At 34.4% G+C, this 19,112-nt stretch overlaps 1 protein-coding gene across 1 annotated transcript; it reads left to right on the top strand.

Moving 5' to 3' along the window:
• Window positions 1-9,639: 9,639 nt before the first annotated feature.
• LOC128549900 (cyclic GMP-AMP synthase-like) lies at window positions 9,640-14,920 on the top strand. Its single transcript, XM_053527651.1, has 4 exons — window positions 9,640-10,209; window positions 10,971-11,211; window positions 11,615-12,018; window positions 14,680-14,920. The coding sequence occupies exons 3-4, from the start codon at window positions 11,695-11,697 to the stop codon at window positions 14,911-14,913; spliced, it is 558 nt and encodes a 185-aa protein (XP_053383626.1). The 5' UTR covers window positions 9,640-10,209; window positions 10,971-11,211; window positions 11,615-11,694; the 3' UTR covers window positions 14,914-14,920.
• Window positions 14,921-19,112: the final 4,192 nt, after the last annotated feature.

Raw genomic sequence — 19,112 nt, 5'->3', positions numbered from 1 at the left:
TCTGGTCAGGATCCATGCTGTTCGCTAACGGTTTCTATAATTGCAATAGGCTTTGAAAGCGAACAACATGTATCCTGACTAGACTGTGCGGATGCGAAGGCTGGTCTGGATCCATGCTGGTCGCAAACGCACTATGTTGGTTTTCTCATGACTCATTATTATGAATCTTGATTTGCATCTGGATAGATTGATTGTATTCCATTATTTATTCTTATGTTAGAACAAAATGATAACAGAAATAATACGAGTAACAATTTCAAATCTGGCTGCATAGACCTGTATAATCTTAAGACATCTTTGTTGGTTAGTTTTAATTTTATGGCATCATTCTACGTGTATTTTGAACGACCCTCATATATGCAATGTCGTTATTAGCATGTCTTCTGCTGCGTATTATACACATATAGCATTTAATTGTTTACTGAATACCGGTAACAAAAAGCCTAAAATTTACGTGACAAGGGCTTGTTACCTATACTTATGAACTTTGAAAGTAATGGTTTTGCTTTCCGTGTAAGAAAACAATTATTTTCTTTTCCCGATGTTGCGTTTTCTCAGTCTGTATAAGATATCTGTTGTGTCTGGTTTTCTGTTTATTGCGAAATACGAAAACTACATGCACATTCAGTATGACAGATTTAGCTAAAATTGCAGAATCGATAAGAGAAACACGATACTAAGACGTTACTTTGCATTTGAAACATGCATTAGCAAAGTCTTTTCGATAGGAATGTTTGCATTATTGACTTTTTATTTTGGCGATCGGCCATCTTGAAATATTTAGTTTATTTTATGATAAAATTCCCTTATTCAACTGAATCTCTGTAAGAAGGAAATACATTAAATACTCCATTCAACAGACTCATTTTATTGAAATGTGTTATTTTCCTGAACAAAAAATAGTTGGAGCTTACATTGAACAAACATATGAAATAATATACATTTTTAAAAGTAATTATTCATCTTGTCTACATTTTTTTCACTGAAATATTGCACACTTGGGTAATAATCCAAAACACAAAATGTAACACGATTCTACAACAATCAAATTTCAGTTCGTTTTTATTAACTTTTTCTGACAAGAGTTATTTTAAATTTAGTAAAAAGACGCTCAACGTATCTGAAAAGAAAATCATGTGTCCACATAGGGAAAATAATCTCCCTTCCAAAAGGCAGTGACAAAAGCAAACTCAAAAATTAATACGCCTGGTCCACCAAAGCTATATTCAAATACTACAGTAAAGTTATAATTAAGTCATTTTATTTGTTTAATTCAAATATAATTCATATATAAATTACATACAACCATTCACTCCTAATAGTTGTCTATGTAGTAAAACTGAAGGTAGCAAGAATTCGAGATTTCTATATTTTACTGACTTTACGCCAATGTTCATATCCCTATTTGATTTGTTTTAAAGCTATGACATCAGTCTATTTATTTTATAAAGGACCCACATATTCGCACTGAAACTTAAACATCTAAAAGAACTTTTTACATTGATTAAGTTTTAATATATAATTGCAACAACATAACCATTGATGTAATATATTATAATAAGCTATCAAAAACCCTTCAGGAAATAAAGAAAATGCTACATAGACATAGGTGTTCAACTTTATTACGATGTTTCTGCTGATTGGATATAAAACTTGGATAATAGATGCAATTAATTCAATAGCGCAAAATCAGACATTTCCGCATGGCCAAACTTTCACGATTTATAAACAGTCTTATTATGTGAGGTTTGTTCTTTGCCGCCGTAAGCCGTTAATTTGTAGGTATATCATTCATTTCACGATAAGTTATTTTTAAAATAGAGGGATAAAGCAAGTTTTGTTTGTTTGTTGTTGTTGTTGTTTTTTGTCGATGTTGTTGTTTTGTTATGTTGTTGTTTTTTTCTTTTTTTTGTATTAACGTCTGTAGAAGGCCGCGGGATTGTTCACCGAGACCGAAGCGATTCAATATATTCACGGTTATCAAAGACCTAATTCGAAAGAATGTAAACAGTGACGCAAGAATAAATACTCGACCCGGAAACAGCTTTTTAAAAATAAGTATCATGTATTTACAGCACGTAAATCGACTTGTTGTAATTAATACACGATTTTTTCTCATTAATACATGCCAAGGTCCAGTCAAAAAAGTAATATTTTATGCAAGAATATTAAAAAATGCTGAATGAGGGTAATACGCCCTCGCGAAATCTTCAGGATTTACATTATGCATACAAGTTACATATCATTAAAGCGTCTCATTTATTTATAACCCCAACTTCTAATTATTTTTTTCAGGATCGAGAGAGTGCTTTCAAAGTGGAGACTTAAGAATTCGCTTCGAATTTGTAGTTTTACTTTGACTGGGATATCGGGCATCAGACTTAATAAAAGGTAAGTGTCGTTTTTTTTCTGCGTTATGTTTTGTATACTGGATTATCAAAAAATTGTGATACATTAATTTTGATAAAAATGTGTCTTCAGTATGGTATTGAGTACATAATCATATATTACTAAGTTGTTTTTTTTTGCAATTGTGTGTTGTTGTTTTTTTTTTTTTTTTTTGGTAGGGGGATGGGGGTTATAGCATAGAAGTGGATCAAACATTCTTTAATTTATGTAAGGAAAGCGTTTTCTTGTACGAAATTTGACATAAAAAACCAAGATTAATTTTTAAAACAGCGACTTAACAATTTTATACTTTCAATTAAAAAGCATTTTAAAGTAAGTATTCACTTATGTGAAAATGTATTACAGCAACGGATATTCTGATTGGCTGATGTGACAATGTATTACAACAACAGCTATTCTGATTGGCTAATGTGAAAATGTATGTTACGCGTAGTTTCAACTACACTTGTACGCTTCAATATGTATATGCACCATAAATGTTCACAACTGTATCAGTTCCCATTTCCCGGAGACTTTCATTCATTGTTTAGATTTTAAATGTATACCTATGAATACTGCATACTCTCTTTTTGTTTGTTTACGCTTCGCCTACATGTGCAAACGACCTTGTGGTCTGGACCGATTGTTAACTAGGGGATTTTGCGCAAGGAGTTATGGCCCTTGATTCATCAACTTTTATTATGTTTTGGCCACTTCTCTTATACTATCGGGTGGATTTCCACCAAACCTTGCAGAACCGATCAATGCCAAGCCTCACAGGGCATATATTGACGGCAAGTTTCGGTTCAGTGATTTTCAGTGGACTTATGGCCCTTAATCTATCATGTTTTACCTTGTCCATGCAAGTGCTCTGATACCACCCGGAGGAATTACACCAAACATCTTAAAAGTGATCATTGCCAAGCCTAGTTGTGCATATCCGTGTGCGTATTGTGAATGTTCCGATTCGATAATTTTCATTAGAGAGAGCCTTTGATTCGTCATCTGTTTCGGTGCTTTGGTCTTATATAATAGGGAGAATTTCCACCAAACTTTAAAGGAATGATCAATGTCAAGTCATAATATGCATGATAATATGTCGGCATGCTCCTGTTCTGTAACTTTCAAGGGAGTTTAAACCCTTTATTTGTCAAATTTTACGACAGTTTTGCAACTTCTCTTACACCTTATGGCAGATTTTCACCAAACCTTACAGGAATCATTAGTACCAAACCTGGTTATTAAACCTGTATATTATCGGCATGCTCCAGTTCAGCGATCTTCGGCGGAGTTATTGATTTGTCATAGTTTACCAAGTTTACACTATTTGCTGGTTACCATTAGGTTGAATTTCACCAAACCTCACGAGTGATTAATAAGTGTGAAGCATAGTTGTGCATATCATCGTCATGTTCTGATTTAATGATTTTTATCGGATTCGTGACAACTGATTGGTCGAATTCTTTGATATTTGTGCTACTTCTCCTATACCACTTGTTGAAATTCGACCAAACTTCACAGTTACCACTGCCGAGCCTAGTTGTGTATCGTTGGAATGTTATGGTTTAGTAATTTTTCCTGGCGTTAAGGCCCGTAATTTGCGGCATTTTACAATACCTGCTAGTTATGTGGTGGCAGACGTACGTTTTTCGTGAAAAGCAATCTGTATTTATTAAACTTTTTCATTTTTTATTATCATCATTTTCTCAGACAACACTTTTATGCTTGTGTTAAATTTTACCAGAGGACGAGTACTGGTTTAAGGACCAACTAGCAAACCATTACCTAAACTTTTTGCAAGAGTTCGTAAATGGTCTAAGGGGGAAAACGTAAGCGAATACTTCAATCCATCAGTTAATCTACTGGCAAACAAGTACGAAGAATGTATTGATGAACTTACACAGTTTCTCGATGAGGAAATTACCTCTCTATGCGGTAGACTTTATTGAAAAGTATGAGAAACTGATAATATTCCCCTCAACATCCATCAAAGCCAAATATATCAGTTATATTATTTTTGATATATTGATGTTAGGATAAAAATATCTAAAATAAAATTTCCGACAGTTGTTACTGCACAACCTTCTGCCTGTCCGCTACCTATAGATTCTCGTTTGTATTAATTAGAAAGTTTAATAATTATCGGTCTATATCTGATACTTCACGTTAGTTGGGACTAAATGTTTGTGAAAATATTTTACTCAGCGAATAAGCGAAACGGTTGGTTTCTATCGAAAGGAAAGACAAACAATTTGAAAAAGAACAACCTGACTATAAGTTAGACGTTGGAAAGTAAAGGTAATGCAGCTTCAGCTAGCCATGAATTAAACGGGTCTAGTGGAATTCCGTGAAACAGTAATGACACTCGGCAAGTTCCGTGCGATTACATGTTCGGTAAATGTAGCTTAGTGTGCACATACATTTTCGTAATAACCGGAGAATGTCGAAATAGCTTACGGAGCTTACGTAAATTGCCGTTTGTTATTATGGGCCCAATACCTTAAGCGTTCCATTGAAAACGTTCGTTGATGACTCTATGTTTAACCATATACCTCAAGATGGAAATAAGCGAGGCAGATAGTAGAATTATGGCACCTGGCAAAAATAAACCTCAATCAATGAAAAATCTAATCATCTCGGAAAAAAGCATGGATACTAATAACATTTTGGTTTCTTTCTGTTGTTTATAAGATTCCTATACAACAACAAGAAAAGAAGACAAAGTTGTTGAAAAAGTACTATAAAAGTACAATTCATGTTACATTTTATGCATATCATAGAAAATTTCTCAGAAATAAAAATACTTATATAATATTTTTTCTTTTTGGATTGTAAACTAAGTTCATTTAGTTTTGTTTACTGTTTACTGTTTATTTGCAAATCAAAATCACGGAGACACTACAGTCAACAAGTATATCTTTCAGGTGTAAATTATAGTACTAATCTATGCATTTTGTCACATTTCAGGCGGCACAGCCATAGATGGGTGAAATATTTCAGAGGGCAGTTTGTGGTCTAGAAATCAACTTTAAACCTTTTACTTCAACTATCCTGTAAGACCTCAACACCACACAAATATAAAGGGAATACTTCAACCTTCCAGTGCATGTTTTGAGTATATGAATTGATTCTTGCATGGCAAACAGGATTTTCCCGTGCTTTGGCTGGTGCTTATAAGATGACTCACGTGCCGCAATTTATGAGCGAATGCGTAAATTCATATGCGACTATGATAATATAGTGCTCAAAAGAAAAACATTCGTTTTACTTATTAAAGAATATGGCATGCAAGAAAAAGAATCTGTCAATTGTTGAAGATGCAGATGGAAATATCTGGCTGTCGAGAAACTGTTTTTGCGGTAACTCGACAGAGCCTTGTTACCGCCTACATAACTACCCTCGAGCCAAATATTTCTATCCGCACCTTCAACCAGTGAATGATTCTTATTAGGTTATAGAGGAACTGAGAAGTTTCTACTAAACGAAAGTAAATTTCAATGTAATAAGTTTATTAATTTAGCATTTGCAATAAACAGTTGGACTCTGATACGTACATTGATTAACACCGACAATATTAACGATTACAAACCTTTCCCTAACCAACAAAACAACTGGTTAAACATGAATATATCACAAACTGAAAACCAAAATATCCGAGAAGGTTATTGGCAAATGATATATTACAGGTAAAGGATGGTGATGTGTTTGTTGTTATTGTTGTTGTTGTTGATGATGATGATGATGATGATATAATAGTTACAACTACTTAAAGAACATTTACAGTCAGGTGCGATAAAACAAGATACGGGTTGGTCCATATGGCGTAACATTACATATGTCACACCTCTCTGCCACATGACGTCGTCATGTGAAAGGCATGCATTTTATTAGACGCTACTAAAAGATGAGACTGTCTGCAAACAGGATACGTGTCAAATTTGCAAAGAATAGTCTATATTTAAAGAATAGTTTATATTAGTTAAGATTTGCTTTGCACCTGTAAATGAAAAACTAATCGGAATAAAGTGTGATCTGTCGAAGACACAGTCGTGAGTTGAAAAGTGTAGTCAGTGGCATTAAAACTTTGTTTTCTGCTTTTTTGTTTCACTGATACGATACTGGCACAGAGATGCTTTTGTTAAGCCAGTTGAATATAAAGTACATATTAAAATTAGGCAAGGTTTTAGAAAAGATATACAGACTTCTGAAAACAAATTGAATTTAGTTAACTGTTGCTGGGGTAAAACTTGCTCCGGGTCGTCCCTAACATTTTATTTCCAAGCAAAACTGGCTTAATCTGATATAATATCTTCATTCCCATATACATTATAAATATGTACGTACCGCAGTCATTTTTCGTTTACGAGATTTTTACATTGCTTTTAAAGAACTCTTTATTTAAAGGGATTATTTCTTAAGACCAAACTGACCATCCAATTCCTGCTAAAGGGCTCTGATTTTTATGGAACATGTAGACTTTCGTACTAAAGTTGAGGTCACCTATTCAACTACTTTTCCACAAAATATTGGGCCATACGTATATAGTGAAAGGATTAATTGCTGTTATTGTTGTTGGGGCCGGCCGTGGGAGGTGCGGAGGTGAAGGCTGGGTACGATGGAGGAGGTATGGACAAATGTTCAAGAGAAGAAATGGCGCAAGATTATATGACACTATATATATTTCCTATATTAAATTAAACTTTTACATAAACAGACTCAACAAAAGTTATCACACATCAATAGAATAACACTATAACCACCTGGTGAGTTCTGGTGAGTTCACACCTGAATAGAAGTACGCACAAAATATGCAAGTCCAGGCTGTTTCAAGTTAAGATCAACATATTGTTTTAGAATATGGAAATATATAAAAAGAAACATTTGCTTAAGCGTTGTGAAGGAAATGAAATCAATGTAATACTTTTCTCACTGTTATATATTGCCACATACGAAATACGTTGCACGCAGTTGCTTTTACTTCTTATTTGTGATTACTTTAAAGTATCCCTGTACAAACAGACAAAAAAATCTTTTTCGATCTTTTCAGATCGCTCAGCACGATCAGTATGTTGAGTTAGTGGTACCGTTTATTTCATCAACTGTTGGTGTCAATTTTTTGTAAAACGTTAAGTGGAAGGTAAAAGCATACCATTTTATTAGAGACGTAAGCTTAAAGTTAGATGCGTGCCATTTTAAATTATGGGCGTTCTACTTTAAATTAGAGGAGAATTTTATATAGGAAAATGATTCAAATATATACTCAACAGTATCTAAAAGTATTTAACCAAACTGAGCACAAAACGTGAACTTGACAGACCTTTTGGTTTACTCTAAATAGATATGGCATTTTTTCTGCCAGCTGTTTCGTAACTACACTTTAGACTTAGACTTCAAGGTACACTTTGACCTATTATTTTATTCTTTCTCTTTTTTTTTGTCAGAATACTAGATTAAATTCCGTCCTTATACAGGTATGTGTATTCATGCTTTTTATGTGTTGAACACATGCATATTCGTAATTGTCAAAGTCCGTAAAAATGTTAATAAAACTGAAGTCGTTCAGAAATAAAGAATCTGACAATATCAAAATTGATTTTGTACACCAAAAAAATGACGAAAATAAATAGATAGATTTATATTAGGTAAACAATTTTCTGAAGTGCCTTCTTCAAACGGTAGTCATCTTATTTGCTTTTTACAGAGAGACCCTGTGAAATCTAAAAAGGTTATCAGTGCATTTAACTTAAGTAAAAGCCACTTGAATTGAAAGTTTGTTGACATAATGATAACGTTTGGGGAAATCCATTCAATGTTATTGCAAATGCCAACTTGGTGTCTAATGATGGAATAAGGAAAACATGTTGGTAAGTAATACATGTTTTATGTATACAAATGATCTATAACCAAGACACTTAAGTGTGAAAACTTGAATAATAGAATTCCAACTACATTACATAAGAATGTGTTGATTGTTGCACAGTTGCTTTTTACAATAGATAGAGGCTGCACTAGTTCTTAGCAATATTATGTATATAAAAGCAGACACATTTAAATGGGAATCTCAGCCAATTTGAACCTTTCATGCGGTATGCTTAATGTATATTATGGCAACAGAAAATGTTCCGATGAGTCTCGTCTTGAGCGAATGAGCAGTAGATGATCTATTTTTGAGTCATTAGTTCAAGCGTCAGCACACAGCTTAGTAGTTATTACGTGAAACTCAAAAATACATAGTTACTTCCTAGAAATCATCATTGCGGTATATAGACTGGTCATTTTAACTTTGGGTTAAACTAATTCCAGTGTGGAGAAAAGTAGTATGTAAGGAAATGAAACACAGAAAAAAGATTTCAAAATATCATGGCATATTTTTGAGATTTTGCATCCGGAATTCTGAAATAATGTCTAATACGTGTTGCCGCCAATGCTGTATTATTCTACTTCTGGTATACTATAGCATATAGTATAAATGTTTGTTTATAAACATTGAATATCAGAAAAAATGTATTTCAAGATTTCTAGCAAGGACTATAAAGCTTCATTTAGTATTTTACCACTTTTGTCAAAAAGCGTTTGGGTGTCAAAATTTAGAACATAGGCGTCAAAACTCAGAACATGGAGTTAACTAAATTTTTTAAACAAACTCGTCGGCATTGTAGTTAAAAGGGATTGAACAACAAACATGTGTATTTCAAAGTTAGAAAACAAGAAGAAAGATATTGGTAGGGAATTCGTAAAACCAATATGTATTCACTATTTTATTGTGTGTGTGGTGGGGGGTGGGGGGGGGGGCATGGGGGTACTAGATAACATTAATATTGTTATTGTTTCAAAATGCATAAACAGTGACAGCAAATTTTCATAAAATGCTACTAGAACTGTCTTGCTATGTAATGCATGCATGTGAATAAAGAAATATACTACTATTTCGTTTAATTGATTTTAATTAAATAAATTTGCAGTGCTCCAATGAAAACTAAAGGAAGCTGCACTGAAATATGACCTAATTTTCAGAGTGGCTTGGATTTCTTTTGAGGACATTTTCCTGTATTGCATAATGAACTAAAGTTATAATTCATCACTAAACCTTTATGCTGGAATTAGGCCTAATTAACCGGCCTAATATGTGTTTTATAATATCTTCTCACATATCGAAATACTGTCCGTTTGCAAGTGGTGACGTCCCAAATTATTTTGTAATTTTTTAAGTTATTTGTACCGTTTTAGATGGTGTGCATTTGAAGAAAATTACAGAAACTAAAAAACAGTTCAAATAATCTCATAAACCAGGAGTTTCAAGTGTGAAGATGCAAAATAGACAACCAGGTGTACTCTGTGTCAGAACTTCATACCTTTATACGGTATTATTAGACAGAGGATCGTTTCAAAAAATTACGGATCCGAACAGAAAGAAATAAATTAAACCAAACCCTTGTGAAACCCAGGTTATAACTGCACATTCTGCACTTCAACGGACCTTACCAAAGAATGAATCAAAGGAAATTGGTACATAAGAAACACCTAGAATCATTTCGTGAGTTTTATCATAACAAGGTCAAAGTAAGCATCATCAAAAAATGTGACCAGATGTACATCAGTGAAAGAATAAAAACAATTCTTAAGAACAGTGAAAATGGAAAACGATTTTCCACCCATGTTTCTGCAGAAGGCTCTGTTGCTGTTGGAGTTCAAGTTTGAAAGGCAAACGAGTTGGACTTTAGTATTAAAATTCTAGTTCCAAAAGAAGACATTAAATTATCGAATAAACCCTTCAAGTACGAGTACAAGTATGATGATAAAGACAGTAAAGAAATAGATGAGGTAAGTAGTTTTGCTAGTTGGAAAATATTTAATAGTTGGAAAATATTTAATGGACAGACGTCCATTGCCGCTTTGATTAATTTATCTTAGCGACATTTTTTCATCTAATTATTTCATACTGGCCTTATTAAAGTCCAAGAGCCGTCGTCTTGGTTTTAAGTCAAAAGTCGAAGGCCACTACGACTGCGTAAGGATAAGTAATCGGGACAATATCAGATCACTTGATTAATGCGCCAAATCGAAGGGAATGCAACTAAAGATTTAAAACCATAGCCAGATACGTTGAGATTTCATGATATAGGCGAAATAAACTGGTGCATGAATGAATTTATATACATGTAGTGTTAAAGAGCTAGAAAAATTACTTTTGTGGTGTTAAGGCTATCTGTATATTTGTTTCAGTTTCATTTTCGGTATATCGTCAAATAAGAGATATTTCCATAGATATGGGGGACCTTATATAGTTTGTAAAATGAAATGGAGATAATTTAATGACGTTTAGATTTATTAATAGATTAACTAGTAATTAGTAGAATAGACACGCTATATTTCATAGAATAAAAATGTCGTGCTTTTGTTGTCGTTCATAATATTCTTTTAAAAGATCCAATTTTACCTTCGCTGTATTCTTTATCAAAATTTGATACTGCTGCTTATATTTCTGCCTGCGCTGTGTGCAACTTTATCTTTTAGTTTAACAAATAAACATCCAAACTTAGTCCGGGCAGCACATCACCAACACACTCTATGTTAAATTCTAGGAACCAACGTCATGTGTTGAGGCAGGAAAACGATATTTCCCAGATGAAGATCATGAAGATAGACAGTTAATTAAGACACACGAAGCGCCTGAAATTCAGAATGGGTTCATAGCTGTTAGTATTGGAAATAACGATTATTCAAGATTTCAAGATTGTTGCATCCCTGCAAGAGGTCGCAAGTGGCTTTTACCATATCCACTTCTTTGGGAGTTTTATCATTTTGTCGATACTGCGGTGTATGGTATGTTATGCAGTGTACTAGTATTATGTATCTACATTTCATTTGTTTGTTGTGTCTTAATTGGGATACAAATACACCCTGCTGTTTTTAGATTAAGTTTCCACGTTTTTCTTTTGTTTAGTAAATATGAACACATAAAGTCGTGCTTGGATTAATACATAATGTGACTCGTATATAAGATTGTGATACATTTAGCTTCGTCAACAGAAACTAGAAGAAACTTGGATGTGTCACTTCGATTGAGACTTTGTCAGCGATGCGTAACTATAAATTCTCCAACTAGAAAAGAGGATCAACTTTTGAAGAGGAAAAATCAATCATCTGCATGTTTTATTCAATTTTCATCATGAATGTGATTCATTACTTTAATTGTTATTCATTTTAGTACTATTTCTATTTGCAGGACTTGATGGCGTGACTTTGAATAAGGCAGCAACAGGTCCAGCTATAACACTGACATTCAAACGGAATGGTAGACCAAATATGTCCGCAGATATTACACCCAAACTGATCCTGTCACGCAAAACACTAAGTTTCAGGGATTTCTCGTGGCCAAGGCACGCTACCAGAAAATGGTTGACAAAAGAGAAGATAGACCAAGTTGCCTGTCAGCCGATATATCTAGTACCAAAGGGAGACAAGTACTGGAAAATATCATATGCAAACTATGAAAACGAAATTCTGAAAGATATCGATGATAATAATACATGTCGAAAGAGATGCCTTAAAATAATGAAGAAGAAATTAATGTTGTGGAAGAAAAAGTCAAACACCAACTTTGAAGGGCTTTCATCGTACCTTTTGAAGGTAAATTGTTTGTAAATTGACTCAATACTTTTTGGCCACATCGTTGAAATAAGTATTATTCAATAGGTTTATTCAATAGCGTTTGCCGCCATCACGTTTTTAATGTCTGAATAAATAATTCATTTAAAATATGCTCACTGTGGAATGATATTTAGGTAAATATTACACAATGCCTGCTGACTGTTACAATTTACTCACTGACACTCCCATTGTGCTTACTGGTATAGTAATCATGCATGCTGGCACGTTTAACACGCTTGTTGACAATGATACCACGCTTGTTGACAATGATACCACGCTTGCTGACAATGATACCATGCGTGCTGGAAGTTACAACTTCTTTGCTGCTTAGACCCTGATGTCTATATCATAATTTCATTTGGCAAAATGACAGTGCCGTGTATCGTATTGGAATATTTCAACATGCTATGGTTATACTGGTTAATCTGGTGTATCAAAGAACAAAATTCACGAAGTGATCAATCAGTAACGAAAATGTAATCAGGCACTAGGCAAAATAGGAGTAAGCATAATGTCATTTCAAAAGTATATGTCACATTTTGATAACAGGGGGCGCTATGTTCAAGTGGTCGTGTTTTTTAATCCCCCGCCACAAGTGGTCTCCGTCCGTCCTTCCTTCTGTCCTTCCGTCCGTCTGTTCATAACACTTTCGTGTCCGCTCCATATCTCCTAAACCCCTTGAAGGATTTTCATGAAACTTGGGTCAAATGATCATCTCGTCAAGACAATGTGCAGAACCCATGAGTCAGCCTTGTCCACCCAAGGTCAAGGTTACAACTCAAGGTCAAAGGCTTGAGCCTTCCATTTTGTGCCTGCTCTATATCTCCTAAACCCCTTGAAGGAATTTTATAAAACTTGGGTCAAATGATCACCTCATCAAGTTGATGTGCAGAACCTATTAGTCAGCCATGCCGGCTCAAGGTCAAGGTCACAACTTAGGGTCAAAGGTTAGAGCCTTCCATTTTGTGTCCGCTCTATATCTCCTAAACCCCTTGAAGGATTTTCATCAACTTGGGTCAAATGATCACCTTATCAAGGCAATGTGCAGAACTCGTGAGTCAGCCATGCCGTCTCAAGGTCAAGGTCACAACTGAAGGTCAAAGGTTTGAGCCTTCCATTTTGTTTCTGCTCTGTATCTCCTAATTCCCTTGAATGATTCATTTTAAACTTTGGTCAAATGATCACCTCATCAAGGCGATGTGCAGAACTCATGAGTCAGCCATGCTGGCTCAAGGTCAAGGTCACAACTCGAGGTCAAAGGTTTGAGCCTTCCATTTTATGTCCACTCTATATCTCTTAAAACTCTTGAAGGAATTTTTATAAAACTTGGGTCAAATGATCACCTCATCAGAACGATGTGCAGAACTTATGAGTCAGCCATACCGGCTCAAGGTCATAACTTAGGGTCAAAGGTTTGAGCCTTCCATTTTGTGTACACTCTGTATCTCCTAAACCCCTTGAAGGATTTTTATCAAACTTGGGTCAAATGATCGACTCATCAAGAACTCAATAATCAGCCATGTCAACTCAAGGTCAAGGTCACAACTCAAGGTCAAAGGTTTGAGCTCTGTATCTCCTAAACCCCTTGAAGGATTTTTACGAAACTTGGGTCAAATAATCACCTCATCAAGACGTTGTGCAGAATTCATGAGTCAGCCATGTCAGTTCAAGGTCTAGGTCACAACTGAAGGTCAAAGGTTTACCCTTTCACTATCCATAGCAGTGGCGGGGGAATTAGCTGTCTTTCAGACTGCCTTGTCCGTACTTTGAATAATTATTTGCCGGAAAGATTATCGAGGATATCCGAATATGTATAGAGATCTAACAATAGTTACTTCCCCTTTTTGCAAATCGCCATTTGTCTTAACTTTATTTATTTTTAATGTTGCGTTTATTTACAAGTGACGTGTTATATAAATGGAAGACTTACAGTTTGAAATTCCTGAGATTTCACAAATTAAACTGGCTGTTAAGGACAGAATTTTGCAGATTGCTTATAATGTGTTAAACTGTCATTTTGAACACGTAGAATATGAACTTGAGTCAGTGATGACTGTTTTGACACTTAGCCAAGAGCTAATTAAAATCCGTTATAGGCCAGATATTCCCGTTACCTTTCGTGAAAACTACGAACTTGCGCCCCCTGGTATCAAAATGTGACGTGCAATGTTGCACTTTGCATTATGCTTACTTTCAACTTGCTTAGTGGCTGATTGCATCTTTCATATTGTGTGGTCACATCGTGTATTTTCTTCTGTGAGCATTGTAACTGTGCAATGTTGCTTATATACAGTCCCGGCATGTTGAAATATTCCAATACGGTACACGGCACTGTCATTTTGCCAAATGAAATTATGATATAGACATCAGGGTCTAAGCAGCAAAGAAGTTGTAACTTCCAGCAAGCATGGTATCATTGTCAACAAGCATGGTATCATTGTCAACAAGCGTGTTAAACGTGCCAGCATGCATGATTACTATACAAGTAAGCACAATGGGAGTGTCAGTGAGTAAATTGTAACAGTCAGCAGGCATTGTGTAATATTTACCTAAATATCATTCCATATGCTCACACTCCATCTCTGCTTTGATTCATGAAGTGATTATTACTGTCATTATATGTAAGTTCTCTTTTTTCAGACAACACTTTTATGGATGTGTGAAAAATTCCCAAACGACAAAGACTGGTCTAAAGGAAAACTAGACAATTGTTACCGAAACTTTCTGCATCTGTTCGCATATCGTCTAAGGAAGAGAAACATAGGCGAATACTTCAATCCATCAGTAAATCTACTGGAAAACAAGGATGAAGATTGTATTGATGAACTCATAGAGTTTATCGACAAGGAATATACCTCCCTCTCTATGCGGTAGCCGTTATTGAAAGGTACGAGAAACTGATAATAATCCCCGCCACTTCCATCAAAACCAAAGTATATTGGTAATAATATATTTGATATAATAATATTTGGTTAAAATATTTACAAGTATCGTAAGGGCGTTTCCGACAGCTCATTCTGTCGCAGCTTTTTGCACAGTTGCCTGTCAGCTACTTAATAATTTTCGGTCTTTATCTGACACTTCGTGTTAATCGAAACAAACTAGTTGTGAAAATATCTTACTCAGTGAAGAAGCGAATCTAATGGTTACAACACACTAAATAGCTGTTCTTCTTTATTCTATATAAAATTGACATATTCAATGCCGCAGCACACATCAGGACCCATTTTAAAAAGCTGTAATTTACATTTACTTGAAGAATATTGCCAGTGCTGAATAAAAATCAAAAAAAAAATGGGGGCCAAGTTTGATGCAAAAAAATATTTTCAGCTAAACACACAAACTGTAAAATCAGCTAAAATATGAGACCCCAAATTGTAGTGGTGGTGTATGATCTAAGTTTCCATGAAAAATTCTATCATGTTGTTATTTCATTATGAAAATGCTACCTACATGTCAAGCATAGATCTGCCATGTGATTTTAGCAAAAATAATGCAAAGAAAAGAAGGAAAATAGCTCTACAGAGCAAACAACTGAGGACTATTTGTATCCGCCATTATGCGACTACCATTATTTTTTCGCGCCATTTTTCTGTTTAGTATCTGTATGCCTATAAGAAAAACTTTTTCCTCTGCCATTGTGCAAATTTCCTTTGAAATGTACAAACAACCCAAATGCATGAAAAAAATACAAGGTTTTAGCTTGATATCAATAGTTTCTAAGGTTTTATGGTATTTTCAGTAACATAAGACAACGCGTCAGATTTTGCCAAAAATAGCGGTCGCGACATAATTTTCAAGCAGTTACCCTAACTATAGCCTTGTTTTGCCCCATTTTCTACTCTGATCTGCATGCAAATTACACATTTAAACTGTTATTTATGTTCATTTATACCTGTTATTGCCAGAAATTAGCAATCTTTAGGCAATAAATATGCAGCTTTCGAAAAAAATACACACAAAAAAAGTGAAAATGTAAAATTTTGGGTTTTATCCTCATTTACAACAAAATTGCAATTAATTTGTCATTTTCTACCAAATTCTTATCAAAGTAGCCCATTTCCACCCTCATCTGGTCAGATTTCAATTTTTACCAATGTCACCTTATAATGAAAAGATAAACATAATTTCAAAATGGCGGGAAGTAACGATAACCAGCCTTGGCTGTCCGGAATGCTACGGATGATACTAGTATCCGGAATGGCACTCCGCAATTTCCGTGCGATTACGTGTTCACGTTTACCAATCCAGTAAATGTAGCTCAGCGCACAAGTGGATTTTCTTTTTAAAAAACGGAAAATGCCGAACTAGCGTATTACGGAGCATACGTTAGGTACCGACCACTACCTTATAGGTTGATCACTACCAAATCAAATGTAAGCCTCCGCAGGTCTATCACGAGTAGTTCAAATAGAAATAGTGCTAATCTTTCTTCCATTCCTCGTGCCCTTTCAATAGCATCGTGTTTTTTTCTGCTCTACCGCGTCTCAGGATGTATGTGCAGCATTCTGTCGAAATCGGCATGTTCCTATCGCATGCTAGATAAAAATGGCGGCATAAGAATTTTAAGTCTGGAAAAGAGACATTGAATGAAGCGAAAAGGAGTAAATTCATCTGGTTGTATTTAACGAACTGTAATTTTCATATATAAAAGTTAACACCCCTTTTTCTTTTTCTTTTTCTATAGTAGCGCTCTTTCTGGGAAAATAAGTCGCTGAACATCTGATATGCTAGAAAATGTCTAAAAACCAGTACAAAGTGAGTGAATTTTATATGAATAAAGAACAGCCAGATTTAGTGGTTTCAGCTTTAAGCGTGGGCTGATGACATTTATCTAACGTGGATAGAAGAGTTATGCCACCTGTCAGAAATTAACCTAAATCCGAGAAAACTGTTTTTATATCAGAAAAAAAGCATAGATACAAATGATATAACGGTTTCTATCTGTTGTATATATGTTACTTATCAGTACAAGAAAAATGAACAAAAAGTTGTTCATTGAAAGTTTCTCAAAAATAAAAATTTACAAAAACAATATTAAGTTTCATTTGAAATTTGAAATAATGATGTTTTTCCAGATAGTAAACGTTGTTCATTTAGTTTTGTTTTACTGTTCTAGAACCTACATCAATACATTATACAGTTTATTTGCAAATTAAGACACCCAGACATTATAGCCAAAAATTATTTCTTCTAGGTGTAATTTATTCACGCGTTGGTTGATACTACTAATCTTCACATGCTTTTTTTTCATATTTCAGGATCAGGAGCGTGGACGTATTTTGTCATTTACTGGATAGTGAAATATTTTGAAAAATGCCAGTGTTTAGGCTAGAAATCAACTTTAAACATTTTCGTCAACTGTCCTGTATGGCTAAAACACTACAAAATATAAGGGGAACAATTCAACTTCTCAGTGCATCTGTGCTGGAGTATATCAATAGGAACTAAGGAAGTTTCTACTACACGAAAGAGAATTTCACTGAAATAAAGATATTAATGTAGCATTTGCAATAAGTAGTTAAACTTTGATACATGTATCTCATCTATATTGATTAACATATACATTATTAACGATCACAAACCTTTCCCTAACCAACAAAATAACTGGTCAAACATATATATACACACGCACCCACACTTTCATACACAAATACATACTGTAACAAGTCAAAATATTTCCTGCGGCCAGAAGTTATACAGAACAGAAATTGTTATGGATGTATGTGTGACCACTCAGCCTAAAAAGTAATGTATGGGTGAATAACGTGCTTGTTTTTTATTATACCATTACGCTTTAACGCAGGAAATATTACTCCACTCTACATGATTTACAAGTAGATCTATGAAATATGTTTTACTTAATTCTGAAAGTTACTGGTTTGAACATAAATAACTATATTTCCCTTTCATGTATAACATAACTTTTAGATCAACTAGAGACATCATTGGTAAGTCTTAGCGATATACTGTAAAAGCAGACATTTTCGCGAGTGTTTAATTTTCGCTAAATTCGCGAGGCCCTACCTCTTGCGAAAATTAATCTTCGCGTAAATATTCAACATTAGATAATGCTAATATCATTTTTACAATTTCGCGAATATGAAACCTCGCGAACAAAGTCAAAATTTCAAAATCGCGAAATTTTGACACAGCGAAAATTTGTGCTTTTACAGTATACATCATTGGTTCGTCTAAGCGATAAAGACATCACTGGTTCGTCTAAGCGAAATAGACATCGTTGGTTCGTCTAAGCGAATTAGACTTTCCGTTTCACTAGATGTCTATTTTGCTTCTAAGACGAAGCAGTGATTGATCTATTTGACTTGAACCAAGGAAAACACGGGAAAGACGTGAAACATTATACGAAAAAGCAGAACCCCATAAGTTATCAGTTATCCGTTTTTGAATATATGGAGGATATTTGTTTGTTTCAGTGTAAAATTGAAATATCTTTCACGAGTGAAGTCAAGCAGCAGTATTTTCACGAATGGCACAACCATGAGTGAAAATATAAGATATGGTTTTCATATCAGAATATTTTATTCACTGGAAAAAAAAAACATGTAATAAAATAAGTTTCATTTGTTCAGTAACTTTTGTACAATCACTGTTGAAAATGTTTATACCTTGACTGCACTCCCCCTCGCCCACCCCTGTACCGAAACCATTTAAATGTTAATATCCACATTATGTGATATACCATATGCTGTATTGTAAAATACTTGGGTAAAATAAAAGATATCTTCTGTTCTGTTCTGTTATGTTCATTTCAGTAAATTTTGTACAGTCAACATGTGCTTGACCAGCATTATGGTATAGGAAAACGAATTCGAAAATAATTTGATTTTATTGACAATCGAAGAGCCCAAAATATATCATTTTACATGCTATCAGTAGTGACCAAAATTAATTTTTCGAGTTTTCACTATATTTTCTAAATATACAGGTATCTTAATCACAGGTAATTATCCGAACAAGAAATAAATGATATATTCAGTAATTTGTTCTGTCAAAATGAACAGATAAATTCTTACGTCAAGGTCGGGAATATACTACCTGCTCTTATATTA

This window comes from Mercenaria mercenaria, chromosome 17 (assembly GCF_021730395.1).
Source record: "Mercenaria mercenaria strain notata chromosome 17, MADL_Memer_1, whole genome shotgun sequence".
In the NCBI taxonomy this organism is placed as follows: Eukaryota; Metazoa; Mollusca; class Bivalvia; order Venerida; family Veneridae; genus Mercenaria; species Mercenaria mercenaria.
The sequence above is the reverse complement of the archived record's forward strand: the minus strand, read 5'-3'. Positions and strand labels throughout refer to the sequence as shown.

Bases quoted from the DNA above. Each gene is read 5' to 3' on its own strand.
- LOC128549900 (XM_053527651.1), top strand. From the start codon at position 11,695: ATGTCCGCAGATATTACACCCAAACTGATCCTGTCACGCAAAACACTA. The intron at 12,019-14,679 runs GTAAATTGTTTG...CTCTTTTTTCAG, and splicing joins TTTCATCGTACCTTTTGAAG to ACAACACTTTTATGGATGTG.